Source organism: Electrophorus electricus, chromosome 4 (assembly GCF_041902795.1).
Source record: "Electrophorus electricus isolate QZ-2024a chromosome 4, ASM4190279v1, whole genome shotgun sequence".
Lineage (NCBI taxonomy): Eukaryota > Metazoa > Chordata > Actinopteri > Gymnotiformes > Gymnotidae > Electrophorus > Electrophorus electricus.
The window spans coordinates 8,230,909-8,246,415 of NC_137500.1; the positions used below are offsets into that span (position 1 = coordinate 8,230,909).

General features: G+C 40.1%; 1 protein-coding gene and 1 non-coding gene across 2 annotated transcripts; one reads left to right on the forward strand and one right to left on the reverse strand.

Annotated features, from left to right (window-relative positions):
• Window positions 1-2,443: 2,443 nt before the first annotated feature.
• slc7a10b (solute carrier family 7 member 10b) lies at window positions 2,444-14,998 on the forward strand. The gene is made up of 11 exons (XM_027000936.3): window positions 2,444-2,650; window positions 4,173-4,377; window positions 4,885-5,036; window positions 6,857-6,982; window positions 7,257-7,410; window positions 7,916-8,039; window positions 8,598-8,701; window positions 9,698-9,794; window positions 9,949-10,098; window positions 12,430-12,607; window positions 13,277-14,998. The coding sequence occupies exons 1-11, from the start codon at window positions 2,491-2,493 to the stop codon at window positions 13,405-13,407; spliced, it is 1,581 nt and encodes a 526-aa protein (XP_026856737.1). The 5' UTR covers window positions 2,444-2,490; the 3' UTR covers window positions 13,408-14,998.
• A 109-nt stretch (window positions 14,999-15,107) lies between these two features.
• On the reverse strand, window positions 15,108-15,181 carry trnat-agu (transfer RNA threonine (anticodon AGU)). Its single transcript has one exon. It is a non-coding gene; the product is annotated as a tRNA-Thr (tRNA).
• Between the last annotated feature and the right edge of the window lie 326 nt (window positions 15,182-15,507).

Sequence of the window (15,507 nt, forward strand, 5' to 3'; positions counted from 1 at the left end):
TGTTAGAACAGGGAACAAAGAGGAAAACAACCCTTGACAGGACACCAGTCCATCACATTGCACCTGCGCACCCACTCATGTCAATTTAGAGACACCAATCAATCTAATGCACATCGTTGTAATGTAGGAAGAAACCAGGGTAACTAGATGAAACCCACACAGACCGCAGCCAATCTGGAAATCGAACCCTGATCACTGGAACTGTGAGGCAGTAGTGCCCCACAGATAATGCTCAATTGATAAATGAGTGACTTCAAGTCAGTGAATCACAGACTTCCTAACAGACAGGGCACAGCAGGTGTGGCTGGGAAGACATACATCTGACCCTCTGACTCTTAGCACTGGTGCACCTCAAAGCTGTGGGCTCTTACCCCAACGATTGTACCTCCAATTAATCATCTGTGAAAATCCTATTGTTTACAAATGACCCCACCAGGGTTGGCCTTTAAACACAAACAGAGTTTAGTTTACCCAAATAAAAGGAAAACAAATCAGCTGGTACCTAGATGCAGTTACAACCAACTGAAGCTCAATATCCTAAGGACTGCTGAGGTGGTTGTAGACATTTAATTGGAGGGCTCCCTCCAAAGTCCCCCTCAACATAAAGGGCTCTGTGGTTTTGACTCTGGAGTCATTCACGTTCCAGGGCCCCACCAGGGACCCGAGATGGGAGGGGAATGGAGACTTCACCAGAGAGTGAGCTCGATGGAGGATGTTCTTTCTAAGGCACCTGGAAAAAAAAATGCAACCTGCCACAGGCTCTGATAATCCAGTTGTACACTGCTATCAGAGTCCACCCTCACCTCGCACATAACCAGTTAGCTCCTCCACCTCAAAGAAATAATCCAAACACCAACACAGAATCAGAAGCACCCATTCACTCAGTAATAAACGCATGACTACAATAAATGGTTCTTCAGACCTAGCTCACACATACATATTCAATGGTCCTTTTCATACCCATTTTATTATGTCTGTTTAAAAAAAAAAAAGGTTTTGATTTTATTCCCTAATTCTGAGTACACTGTCTATATCTGTATATAGTCCAGTATGTCAGTTTGGTATGTTGGTGTACAATCACCAAGACAAATTCAACATGTAATTGGACATAAGTGGATTCTCTCACCACCAGATGGCACCACTGATATCATTACTTATTTTAAATTTGGAATATGGCAGTCGTTGATTTAAAAAAAAAATGCGGAGTAGATATTCAAATTTGAAGTATTTTCCCGTGATGTAAGGTTTAATTTCATATGTTGGGTCTGCAGTAACTCCGATTGCAATTCATGTCTCATGTATAAGTGAAGTGAAATTTGCCAATAGATGCTGCATTGGTGTCTGTTTCAAAATGTAGAATACATATGGTTCAAGTTATTGTAATATTTAATTACTAACTTCTAACCTGAAGGGTGGTGTCATAGCCTCAAAGCCAGTCAGAGGGCGTTTGGTAAGTCTGCCCTCACTCTCTCAATTACTCCCTCAGTCTGTCTTCCCCTCAATTTCTGTCCCCTTTGCCCTGTATTTCCTTGGTGGCGCTTGTGATGTATTGGTTTTCTGCTCGACTTCTTCCTTTAAGTGCCGCACACTGCTGGCAGTGTTTTGGCCTTCCTGCCGGCTTACAAAGCAGCTCCCCTTTTTACAGGCTCGCTGGCTGGAATCAGCTGCATCCAGGGCCCTTTATTGTGCTATCAGTGTTGTTAGCAGGGGAAAAGCCAGAGCACAAATTCACAACTTGACTTCCTAAATTCCACGCCAGGGATCCTTTCAGGATGAATAGGGGCATGAGGATGCCCGTCTGTCCTAGTGGTGCTGGGATGTCTCCATGCTCGCGTGTCCAAGTGGTGCTGGGATATCTCTATGCTCATGTGTCCTAATGGTGCTGGGATGTCTCCATGCTCATGTGTCCTAATGGTGCTGGGATGTCTCCATGCTTTTTTCTTTTGGCCTGTATGGTTTCCCATCCTCAGTATTAGATATTTTGGATGGTTAGAGCTAACTTTAATATTGGGGCAATAGAAGATTGTTTGTATTATTTCATTTTGAGTATCTGGTCGACGTGCAGTGTAACATACATGTAATGTTTTTTAAGTCACAGAGTGGCAGTTGAAATTGCTATTCCTGTATTAGGTTGCTAGAGACCTTGGTTGAGACACGACTAGCTCCGTTTCAAGTGCTGCTACCCGAACGTCTCTACAGATTAGCGCTATCCCACGAGGATAAAGAGTTTAATAAAGAATTTAATAAACCTTTAAAATGAGTGAGTCAATTAGAAAATAAATCTTAAACACACACTATTCAGCTCTGAATTAATCACATGCCATTTCCCTGATAGAACAGTCAAGTAGTTCGGTCACTCCTGTGGAGTAGTTAGCATTCCGTCCTGGACAGCGACGGATGCTGCGCCTGCGCGGTCTTTTAATTGTGCATCAATGCACTGAAGGGAGTTCAAGAGAGGGATCTGAGTTTGCTTTTCGTAGGGTAACTGAAATGGATGGAGCAGAGCGGAAAAGAAGTGTCTGCGCCAAGCCAGAGCCAGAGGCTCAGCAGAGCATAACGACAGACAGGGAGGTAAAGCGCGACACGATTCCCGAGCGAGTGACACTCAAAAAAGAAATAGGACTACTGAGCGCTTGCACTATTATTATTGGTGAGTTGCGACACAACTGGCTTATGAGCACAAAGTTTTACACCGAAGTGTGTGTGTGTGTGTGTGTGTGTGTGTGTGTGTGTGACAGAGAGAGAGAGAGAGAGAGAGAGAGAGAGAAAGAGAAAGAATATATATATATATATATATATATATATATATATATATATATACACACACACACACACACACAAAAGTTTGGAACGTTCATTTAGAAGGAGGTTTTGTGCATTTCATCATTTTGATAGACCCTTTTACTTAAATTGTAAGGAAATCCTAACTATGTAAACCAAACCTAGTTTTATTTTTTGCCAGTTCATGTTAGTTTGTTTTATGCGTTTCTAATTTTAGTGGGTTTAAAGAACCGGCTTTTGAGCGTATCATCCAATTTATCCTTGGAGATTACCTTCCGTTAAGATGAACACTGCTTTATTAAATCAACTGACGTATAATTATAGGTAAATATTTGATTTATAGAGTAGTGGAAATCTTAGATAACCACTGGAGCACAGGCTCTAAAATTCCTTTTACTGATGAGGACAAAAGCCTTTATTCGCCTTTCTGACAACCTGAAATTCAGCAAAACTTTAATGTGTTAGACGCGCATTAGTACATGAGGAACATCATAGAGGAGTTGCTGTGCCTTTCGGATTCTTTCATATACTTTCCTTGGAAAGTAGGAAACATTTCGTGTCTTTTCGTGAATCTGAAATGGGGCCATATCGTGTACGATTTACAGGACCTAGTTTACTCACATGATGCCTGTGTTTATCGACGGTTAGTCTTTCGAGAGAGTGGAGGAATGGAGTTATTCGCGCTGTTATGTAATCCTGATGCTGCCACTTAGTTGATTTGGCGCAGCTCGGTGCGGACTAGGGAGTAATCCGATTCTATCACAATGACCATTTCCTGTGTTGGAGGGATGGAGTACGCTCCAGGGGACCCTGTCTTATATGTTCCTTTCTGTCGTTTGCAAAGTCTGGGAATAGGTTAGATCTGGAATAGAAATACATTGCAGTCAGCGCAGCCTTCCAAGCAGGAAATATGAGAGAACTCAGCCATAGCAGTCTTAAAAAATGATCTTCCACAAAAAAGTAAAAATAAGAATATAACTGTATATATAACCTTGCTCGCTGATAGTTACTTTAAGGTTTATAATATAATTTTGATTTTACAACTGAATTTTATCTTTGTATTCTATGATCCATCATGTACTCAGCGAGCTCAATGAAAACTTACAACCATGAGAAAAGTTACATTATGTACACTAAAATTATTTACTGTACATGTGCCGAGCTCATGTAATCTATCTGACTTTAGACATAGCATTAAACTATTGTTTCTGACAAAGGCAAATCTCAAAATCTCTTCTAAATAACTAAAAATGCTGTATTTCTGTGTATTCCTGTGGATTTCCAGGTGTCGAGTGTATTTATACTGTTTATATTGAAAAAAAAAAAATACTGTGTAATACCACCATTTTCTGTTTCTGTGTTTCTGTTTTCACTGGTTTCTTTCTCTGCAGGTAACATCATAGGATCTGGAATCTTCATCTCTCCTAAAGGCGTTCTCGAGCACTCAGGTTCTGTTGGGTTGGCTCTGGTGGTATGGATGTTAGGAGGCTGCATAGCTGCGCTTGGCTCCCTCTGTTATGCTGAACTTGGCGTCACTATCCCCAAGTCAGGCGGCGACTACTCATATGTCACAGAGATTTTTGGGGACCTTGTCGGGTGAGTCTAGTGTCACATTGAGATAACCTCACGGAATAAGTGAAGACCCGGGATCAAGTTTTGGATTTCAAAACATTTTAGTACAAATTAGCACTCTTGGCCTACAAACTTCATATGGTATCTCGTATTACACAGTGAAAAGTGCAATACCATTACACACTTTAGCTTTGCTCCAGAGGGACACTTTTGCTGAAGGTCTGAGAGTGTAGTGTAGGAGTCTTGGAGAACAAGGAGAACAGGGAGGGATGTGGAAACCTGTCCCAGAGAACAGCGCTGTGTAGAGAGGAGTTGTGCGGAAGCAGTCTTTCTTCCAGACTGCAGCTATTACGCTGCTCCTTCTTACAGGAGTCCTTTTTAGTCTGGTGCTCTAACTGTTCCAGTCAAAGATTTGCCATAACTGAGACAGTATAAAAATCATCAACTATTAAAAATGCATCACAGTTTAATTAACTTTTTAATTCATAGCCACAAAACTCTCTCCCGACCCCTTGCCCTACACCAATCCAGGTTCCTGCTGTTGTGGAGTGCAGTGCTAATCATGTACCCCACCACTCTGGCTGTCATAGCCCTCACCTTCTCCAACTATGTCCTGCAGCCTGCCTTTCCTAACTGTGTCCCTCCATATATGGCCACGCGAATGCTCTCCGCGACCTGCATATGTGAGTACATCCATTCCTTGTTTTCTTTATTTGTCCTCTTTCAAATTGCACCGCTCCATTTCTGTTCACTGTGGCTACAGCTTTCCCTTTCTGGCTCCTTGTTTTTAGACGTCATGTTAATATTGCGTAGGACTTGCTTGTTTTAGACCATAGAGGCTGTGTGCGCGCGTGTGTGCGTGCGTGCGTGTGTGTGCGTTCGTATCCGTGTGTGTGTGCGTGTGTGTGTGTGTGCGCGTGCGTGCGTGTGCGTGTGTGTGTGTATGTGTCTGTGTGTGTGTGTGTGTGCGTCCGTGCGTGTGTGTGTGTGTGTGTGTGTGTGTGTGCGTGCGCGTGCGTGCACGTGCGTGTGTGTGTGCGCTAGAATTTTTATCAGAGACCATTTTCACTTATTTAATAGGGTAGTAATTTCATTGTAAAATATGCATGCTGTTCCTGGGCTGCTCTAAAAGACGCATGAGGGAATTCTTCTGAACGGCACAGAGAGGCTGTATAGTTTCATGGTCTGCTGAGATATGTGACCCATTCAAATCAATTGCAGTATATTCTAAGCACTTGATGTAGGAACTCAAACAATATATAATAATATTAGGCTCTTACAGGCATTATACAGAATAAAGTTGTTTTGATTAAATACCATAGTATTGTACTCTTTCTTCTATACTGATACACATAGAAAGGAGCATCACAGGTGGTGATGGGTTTGGCTCATTAACACAGCTGTGTTAAAGAAGCTGCGTAGCACTTAAGAGTAAATCTCGCTTTTCTTGGCTGCGCATCCTTTGGAAATGTCAGTTCTTTGGAAACGCCTTCCCACAAATACAGCAGCTACCCACCACGAAAATGTGGCAGTGCATTTGGTGCATGGAAACGTGAGCTGCCTTCAGCCCCCCGTGAAGCTGTAAATACTGAAATGCAAAACAGCACCAACAGAAGTAGCAAGACAGATGTAAATGTGATGGAGGGCTATTCATGTGGCTTCTCAGCCCTGACAAGACAGAGTGCTTAGAGGGGCACAGAAGCACCAACAGCAGGGCAGGGAGCCCATGGCACTTGACTGCACGTCGCAGGAGACGGCCAGGCCCACAGTGTGTGATTATTGCATTAGCTCTCATTATTCACTCTTGTTTTGGGAGTTCAGCACAAGAAGAGGTCTGAAGAAGAGTGAGGCGCTCCAGCTTTTCACGGACCTGCTCGTCGCTTTTGGTTTTTGTTCTGTTACAACGGGAAGCAATTTGTTAGTTGGGGTTAACAGGGGCAACCTTATTTTCACGGAAGGAAAGGGAAACTGCAGGGAGAAGAAGGAGATGGGGACGGTGATGGATGGGTCGACAGAATTCCAATTCCTCTCCTGTTTTCCTCAGCATTCCCATGTTGATGTTGTTTTGGGAATCCACATCAACAGCCACCCTGCTCCAAAGACTCTGCTGGTTTCACTGGAGTGCTTTGGCATTGTATCCAAAAGCATTGCAGGCTAAGCAACCTACTCACAGTCCTCATTGAAATATGGCTACATCATTATGCATTACTTGCAGAATAAGTTACAGTTTGACCCACTTCTGATTCTTAGCGTTACAGTTACCTGATACATTTATCCAAAGCAACTTACAATTATGACAGAGTGCAATTCAAGGTTAAGGGCCTTGCTCAGGGGCCCAACAGTGGCAACTTGGCAGTGGTTGGGCTTGAACTAGCTACCTTCCACTTACAAGTCAAGTACTTTAACCACTGAGCGACGTTCTTAATACCTTGGTGATTCTTAATGCCTGTGGTTAATCTGTGTGTGTGTGTGCATGCATGTGTGCTTGGTGCTGTATTTGTAGTATTTCTGACATGGGTGAACTGCTTCAGCGTGCGTCTGGCCACACGTATCCAAGATATCTTCACTGTGGGGAAGCTTCTGGCTCTGGGCCTCATCATAGCTGTAGGACTGCTTCAGATCTATAAAGGTGAGGGCATCATCCTCACCTGGACCAAGACAATTTAGTACTTAGCATGTCCCAGTTTTCCATTTTAAAGTCATCAGTTAAACAACAAAGTCCACATCAACCTAATATCAGGTCTATATTTGTATTTGACATAATGCTCATTAGTGTAAAAGCAGCCCTGAGCTCTGTTCACAGCATAAGGTTTTATACAGGGTAATCTAGGGTAATCCTTTTCTTTGTAAGTATTCTCTAGACAGTTAATTGTAAAGAAGGATGCATCTGCCCTTCTCCATAGGTGACTACGAGGGCCTTACTCCACAGGTAGCATTTGAGTTCTATAAGACTCCATCCGTGGGGCAGATTGCGCTGGCCTTCCTTCAGGCCTCCTTTGCCTTTAGTGGCTGGAACTTCCTCAACTATGTCACAGAAGAGGTGGTGGACCCCAGGAGGTAAGGGTTTAGTTCCTTATATGTCACCTACATAACAATGTGTTCATAATTATATTTGAAATGCAAGGCCCTAAAGCTGTGATTGTATGTCACCTTCAAATATGTAACTTTTCACTGCTGGCAATGGTTTAGTGCTACAACTTCACAGGGGGGCTATGTACTTTTACAAATCATATTCTCAGGTGCAGCTGCCTAGAACGGTGGAATTCTATTGGTGGCAGTGGGCAGGAATACTGGATGAAGGCTTGTCTGACAGCCTCAAACGCTGCTTTTTTAGCTCTTTGACTTAAGAATAATGCAGACTTCTGTTTGACATATACCGCCTCCTGATTTTATGCTTCCAGCTGAAGCCCTATGCCTTAAATGGTACAACACATAACCAGCTGTAAATGGCTGCTATCATGTTTATCTTTTTTACATCTAGGTTATTTTAGTTACATGTATGCTATTAACAAATCTTCCATTCAGCACAGTAGTGTTTCATACATATCTATTGTTTCATTAGGAACCTTCCACGTGCTATTTACATCTCCATTCCCCTGGTGACTTGTGTGTACACACTCACCAATATTGCCTACTTCTCCTCCATGTCTCCAGAGGAGCTGCTGGCCTCCAATGCTGTGGCTGTTGTAAGTACACACCCATGTCTCTCTCCCTCTGGTGTACGTACACACCCATGTCTCTCTCCCTCTGGTGTACGTACACACCCATGTCTCTCTCCCTCTGGTGTACGTACACAACCATGTCTCTCTCCCTCTGGTGTACGTACACACCCATGTCTTTCTCCCTCTGGTGTACGTACACACCCATGTCTCTCTCCCTCTGGTGTACGTACACACCCATGTCTCTCTCCCTCTGGTGTACGTACACACCCATGTCTCTCTCCCTCTGGTGTACGTACACACCCATGTCTCTCTGCTCATTTGGGTACCTAGCAGCTCACATGAAACATGCACTTTTAAGTTCAGCTCAGATAGAACAGTGTTTTGGAGTACTCCCACTACTACATGCTGTTTATGGTGTTTTCACTCCTCTATATTAGGATACTAAGAAATGGTCAAATTTTATATGATATCAGTAGTCTAACACTGTAAAGTTTAATATAGCTGCTAATTTTGCAGTTTCATTATTTATGGCAAGTGAAATATTTGGGGGTTCTCTACATTCTGACCTGTTATATCCAACAGACATTTGGAGAGAAACTGCTTGGAATGTTCTCCACCCTCATGCCCATCTCTGTGGCCCTGTCCACCTTCGGAGGCATTAATGGCTACCTCTTCACCTCATCCAGGTCAACCCAACCCTCCCATGATTTTTTCACTCCTTCATTTTGGTTGGAATTGTTGGAATGTTGGAATTACCTAACAAAGATTCAGTGTCTTTGATTGCTGGTTGTGGTGATTTGGGAGATAGTATTGTGCACAAATGTGGACCACCTAGAGTTTCAATGGAGACAAGGTTGAGAAAGACAGCCATAGAAAACCTATGGCTGAATATTACAATTTTCCTAATACAGGAGAGCTGCAGCCCTGAAGAATTTAGTTCCAAGTATATTCCAACACCCCTCATTTAGTTAATCAATCTCATTTTTATGATCAGGTGTCTTGGAGATAAACTCCGACATTTGGCACTCTTGTAGTAGAAGGTTCTGCTGCCCTCTTCTGGACATTTAATGATTCACAATCAGTAGAAGTGGGCCTTGCTTAGTGACCTGAACCAATATGTTCAGTCAGGGTGCTGATTCAGAATCAGCTGCTGAGCCATCATTTGTACTGTTGAACATGGTGGTAAATTAAAATGCAAAATCCATCATTTTCATATTCAGAGAGAATAAAAACAGTGATGATCACCCCCCCTTCACCTGCTAGTGCTTGAAGAAAAAATGACCGTAAAGTTAAGTCTAGGCTACAAATGACACAACAAGCTAGGGCTGGTCTCTAATCTAACATAGCCCTACATACACAACTTCACTCCAAAAGCAGGGTTATCCGTAGTAGGTAAAATCCAGGCATGCCAATTGTGTCGTGTGTGTCGTGTGTCTCTCTCACAAAAAGCTTTTAAACTCTCTCCTTAAAGAGACCGCAACCTCCAAAATGGGCTACATGCCCCTCCAGCATCCACACTGATGACTCATATTGCATCCTAATCATTTTTATGTTGTTTTCTGTTTGTGTGCACGCATGTGTGCGTGTGTGTGTGTGTGTGTGTGTGTGTGTGTGTGTGTGTGTGTGTGTGCATATGTGTGTGTTTCTAATGTTTCTGTGTGCTTGTGTTGGTGCACCCTCAGACTTTGTTTCTCTGGTGCGAGAGAAGGACACTTACCCAGCCTACTGGCTATGATTCACTTTAAGAGCTGCACCCCCATCCCTGCCCTGCTTGTCTGTGTAGGTTCCTATATGACTATCTTCTCCCATATCAAAATTTAATACATTTAATACATACTTAATATTCTCAGAGTTTCCTTCTAACTGTCCATAGATTTCTCCATTTGCAACTAATTCCGTCTCTGATCCTCACTTTTATTTTTTATCTTTGCAGTGCACTGCAACAATTGTAATATTGTGCATTGGTGAAACACACAATCTTATAAACTATGTATCCTTCATCAACTACCTCTCTTACGGAGTCACCATTGCTGGCTTGCTGTATTACAGATGGAAGAAGCCAAATCTGTACAGACCTATCAAGGTATCATCAAACAAATATGTAACCACTCATAAAATTTTGGGCTCTTTTGTGTCTTGTAGCTATGAACTTGTGGGAGGATTAGACATATGAGTATACAACATAAAACAGAAAAATAAATTAGTATTCAACCTACATTGGACTGCTATTTAAGTAAATGACAGATCTTGATGATGACTATTCAGAGACATTCATGTGGAGGAGTCTGTAGATATTAACAAGATGAATGTTTATACAGACTACACATTATCAAGCCTGTGCACAAATAATTTTTCAAAATTTTTTTGAAAGCTGGGAAAGCACAGAAACTGGTCTATAATTAGAGAATAGATGTCTGTCTTCACTGTTATAAATATAAATCACTTTTGCTGTTTTCATTTTTCTGCAGGGATTTGTAAATGAACTTTAAATTTGAACCTTAAATCTTTTGACCACGCAGAGCACAAAATATATGAAATTCAAAATTACATTGACCCAGAAATCCACTTCTGAATTCAGTGGAAAGGAAGTGAACATAAAGAAATGCCCAAGTTATTACATTTAAGTTAAACAAAGTTTGTAATATTTGGTAATCTGCAAATAAAAAATCTAAATGAAAATGTTGAAACAGAAAGAATATATGAAAATACATTTCTGGCTATAATAATCCTAAATTATGTTGGAAAATGTACATAAAAAATTAAAAACAAAAATGTCTAAAACCATTGTAATAATATATATAAAACCAAAGATATACTGAATCAGAGTTCACTGTATATGCTGTATTGTTCTCTGTGGAGATGTAGGCAGAAACATACAAAACCAACACTAATCTAATTTTCCTACTACAGAAGAAAACTTCAAGAATTGTAAATAGAATAGATTACTATGAATCAACCAGCACACTACTTATTAATATGCATGCTTTCAAATTCTGTGATCTAGTTGACCTTAGTTCTGCACAAATAAAGTAAAAAGCATCAAATAAATGACTTCCCAACTATACCCAGAGGTTGTTTGATATTAGAGAGAGCCAGCACCAACTCAGGAGAATAGATATGTTTACAAAATCAAGGGAAGGGCAAGTATAAAAAAATACATGTATACCTGTCAAAGGGATAAACTTGTTGAATAGTTGTGACATAATTAAAATGGCAGTTCACTTTGCAGATAAAAGAGGATAAAAATAAGGTGGTAAAAAACACAAAAGCAAGTTAGCAGCATCACTGTGTATGACACTTCTTATTTTTAGTTGTGTTTTTGTTTTGTCTTTGTAAAGTCGAAATCTAGTAACGATAGGATTGCATATTAGAATATGACAGGTTAAAAAGGTAGGGAAAATAGGCTATAGCTTCAGCCTTTTTAGTCAATCTTTTTGGTTTTGTCTTTTTTATGAATTTAAGGCCTTATTAAGTATTTGTTTTTATGTATGTATTCATTGTGGAAATGTTTTAATAAGGACCAAAATAAACTACTAGTATTAGTTCTACTTCTACAAGATGAAACAATGCAGTGTTGAACATGAATGCCTCCAGTGCTGCATACACTTTATAGCGCCACTGAACACACTTTTACAAACAGACAGAAATGGAAAATTAGAATCGATGATGATCAGGTCTTATCTTTGCCACAAAACATTTGCAGTTAATGTTTGGGAATTTCTCTTTGGTTAAATTTGACAAGCAAATTACTTCTGTTGTCAAAAATAGTTTATACCATCTTTATTAAATTTTCCAAATTAAGTCATTTCTAACCCTCCAGGATTTGGTGAAGGTTATACATGCATTTGCACATAGTACATGTACATGACATAGGTGACAACAGAACCTCTTTGGCTTATTTACAGTTGGTGCAAAACACAACAGCAGATTGCTCACAGGGGCAGAGATAGACACAGGTCACACCCTAATTTTATCCTCAGATCTTTTAGGCATTTTTAAGGCTTTAAATGGAGCTGTTCCTTTTTATATTAAAAAGTTACCCCAACCCTATTCTTCTTCCAAGCCCCTAATACAGCTGCTCTTGGCCGTTCCACAGTCTCATCTGAAGCTCAGTGGAAACTGCAGGACCAAGACTATGGAACAGACTGCCATTACATATCAGATCTGCCCCCTCCGTCCACATGTTTGAAATGAGATTGAAAACCTATTTGTGGCAGTTGGCATTCTGAACTCTGCAGTTCTGCTTGATTATTTGTCCATCAAGATATATGTTGTGCTGTTATTGGTGTATCTTAAGTGTATGGATCAGCCTTATACAGCACTTTGATTTTAAATGTTCTTTATGAAGAAATCCTTACAGTCCTTACTCTGATTGCTTCTCACCGCTTCGGCTCTTCTCCTTTCCTTTCCAAAGGTGAGTCTGCTGGTGCCTTTGTGCTACCTGATGTTCTGGGCACTGTTGCTGGGCTTCAGCCTGCACTCGGAGCCTGTGGTGTGTGGCGTGGGACTGGTCATTATGCTCACTGGGGTGCCTGTGTACTTTCTGGTTGTGTATTGGAAAAACAAACCAAAGTGTGTCTATGACTTCACTGGTAAGTTAAAAGAATGATGTATTTGACTGGGAAAGCAATGACCTAAAGTAGACTGACTTGGCAACAAAGGAGCTTATAAGAGCTATAAACTATAAGATGGAAAGCTCTTCATTGGAATGTTAAGTACATAGTCTAAGACTAAGTCTACATTTAAAGTCTACATTATCTTTTTAATCTGTAAATCTTAATCTGTAAGTATTTTACAGTTCCAGTACACCTGTAATGCACACTTGTATATTTCCTGGCCTAACTAAACTTCTTAAGCATGTACAAATGTGAAGCTACTTCTGAATCATTTACCTCATGTGGACAAAAAACCTTTTAAGTAAACCTGGTACCCTACATTTGAACTCCAAGCCATTTCAAGTCTAAAGTGCTGTAGGACACAAAAAAAACAATAACTGTGTAGCTCGCTGTTACATGTTACGTGTTTGTCTTTGCAGGTTACATGTAAAGATGCATGCATTCTAATGTAAAAATACAGCAATTTGGAAATTTCAGCTTGGACATTAATTCAGTTGTAGATCCCGAGTGAAAACTGAACATTATTGCAAAATATAATTCTGGGGGAAAAAAATCTGAATTCCCTCAATAGAATTAATTGTTTTATATGACTTTAGAGGTGTTCACAGCTAGTACACATGATCAGGTCTGTTATCTTTGTTACAGAGTGGGCCACATATCTGGGTCAGAGAGTGTTTTTTGTGGTTTTCCCCCATATTGACCCCACTGAAGCCACAACATCATCAAAATGGAATGACAAGTCTTCTGTCACAAGCACAGCTGCTGGCCCTGTCTAACCTTTATATTTTTGTCTGTTTAAGAGAACAAACATTTCATGCTTCTTGGGTAGGTGGATGGTGGGTTATGTGAGTGCCCCTTGTTTTAAAGCCCTGGAGTATGATTCTTGGGTTAGTTTTCAAATGCGAATGTCCATGTGTTAATTCATGGGCCTTGCACAATGTTTTTCTCCCCTTTTGTGTTTGCACCATTTCATGCAAAATAATGTCATGTGTATGTTAACGTTTAAAATAGATTTCCAATGCTTTATAGATGTACTTGTAAATATATATTAAATGTTTCTAATCAGTTATTTGATTTATGTAAATGTTTCCCATTACCTTTAAACTATGTTTTACTGTGTATATACTGAAATCAATTCTTCAGAAGTACCGTATAACTGGGATTATAATACTCTGATTTATGGTCACTGTAATTCTTTATATTAAGAATTATGTCCAGATTGCCTTTTTATTACATGCTTTACAGTGGTAACTGCTTGCTCAATAAGATCTTGAAGGCATACATAAATTTGGGACAAATAAGGATTAGTGATCAGAGTATTTATTAAGTGGCATTTGGTGAAGTATACAAGACTTGCGTGAGGTGCTAAAAGTCCCGCACGGTCCGCGTCCGTTACCTCTTTAATCCAGCTCTTAAAATCTGGAGTTCAGGGATGCATTTTCAGTCTTGTGAATGAACTCAGAATCATAATTCAGTGACAACCACTATTACTATCTGATCAAGTATGCATTTCAGTAACAGATGAGGGTGCATGACAAACTGCATCTTACTCCTTATAAAATCATTGTTTTTTGTTGTTGTTGTTTTTTGTTTTTGTTTTTTTTAAAGTGGTTAAGAACTCAATCTAATTTTGTATCAATTTTTTATTATGTTTATTTTCTAATATGTGTTTCATTTTTAGGAGTACTTTCAAATAGTTTCATTGAGATCATAGTTCTCTGCACAAAAACTTAAACCTCTCTGTATCTCATTCCTGGGCAGCTGTGGAAACAAACTGCACTAACTATTGCACATTGCTAATTTAAAAAATTATCAGTGTTGTTCTATTCTAATGTAAGTATGTCTGAGCTGTTATGTACATCCTGCTGTCAGTACCCTTTCACAGTATGGTTTCAGCAACAACAGAAAGCTTTATCAGCTATACTTAAATATTAGCTCATGGCCTTTTCTCCAGCATGGGCCAAGACCACCTGTAGTCGATTTGCTGTAAATAATTTGCAGGGACCCTGGACTGGATAGTAATAAATGTAGCCAATTGTTTTACACGTCTTGATCAAGTACATAATAAACAAAATAATGTAGAGGTACAACACTCTACACAGAAATCAAGGGACATTATTGCACTTTGTTAGTTACCGTTAAGTTGTACTTTTTTTCGTCTTGCTCCTATTTGCCTATGCAGAGTTTTAAAGGATTCATTTTGCAATGGCTAAAAATGACATGTGAAACTGTAAATTATTTGTAAAGTTTATTTTCAGTGGAAGAGATGTTTAATTTTAACTGTACCTAGATGTTTACTGATCCTTAATGTTTTTGTAAGTGATGAGATGATTTAACAGTTAGCACAGTTAATAAAGTATGAGTAACGCGAATTCATATAACCATTTACTGCACAATTCTGTGGTTTGTTCTGTAAAAAGAAATGTGCCATTCTTACACACCACACGCAATTAAAAGCACTTTGTCCGTCGACAAAAGGCACCGCTGGGATTCGAACCCAGGATCTCCTGTTTACTAGACAGGCGCTTTAACCAACTAAGCCACGGCGCCGATGCGTCATGATATAAAAGCAGCATTCTTCTTTACGATTCGATTATTTCTGGCCTGTTCAATTTTTTGTTATCTTTCTATGTTATCTTTCAGTTATTCATTGCCTTGATTATCATGGATCCTCTTCATCGTTAACTAGCTGGCTAGCTGCATAGCTGACACTGACCCCTTACCTAGCTACCTCAGTTAGCTGACGCAAATTTAGTCGGCCCTATTTCTGCCACCGGTTCAGTAAATCAAGCAACCTTTATAAGTTGTATTTTTATAACCGTGCAATTGGTCTTTAATTTGCATTTTCTGTCGTATATTCGCGCGATTGCCGTATT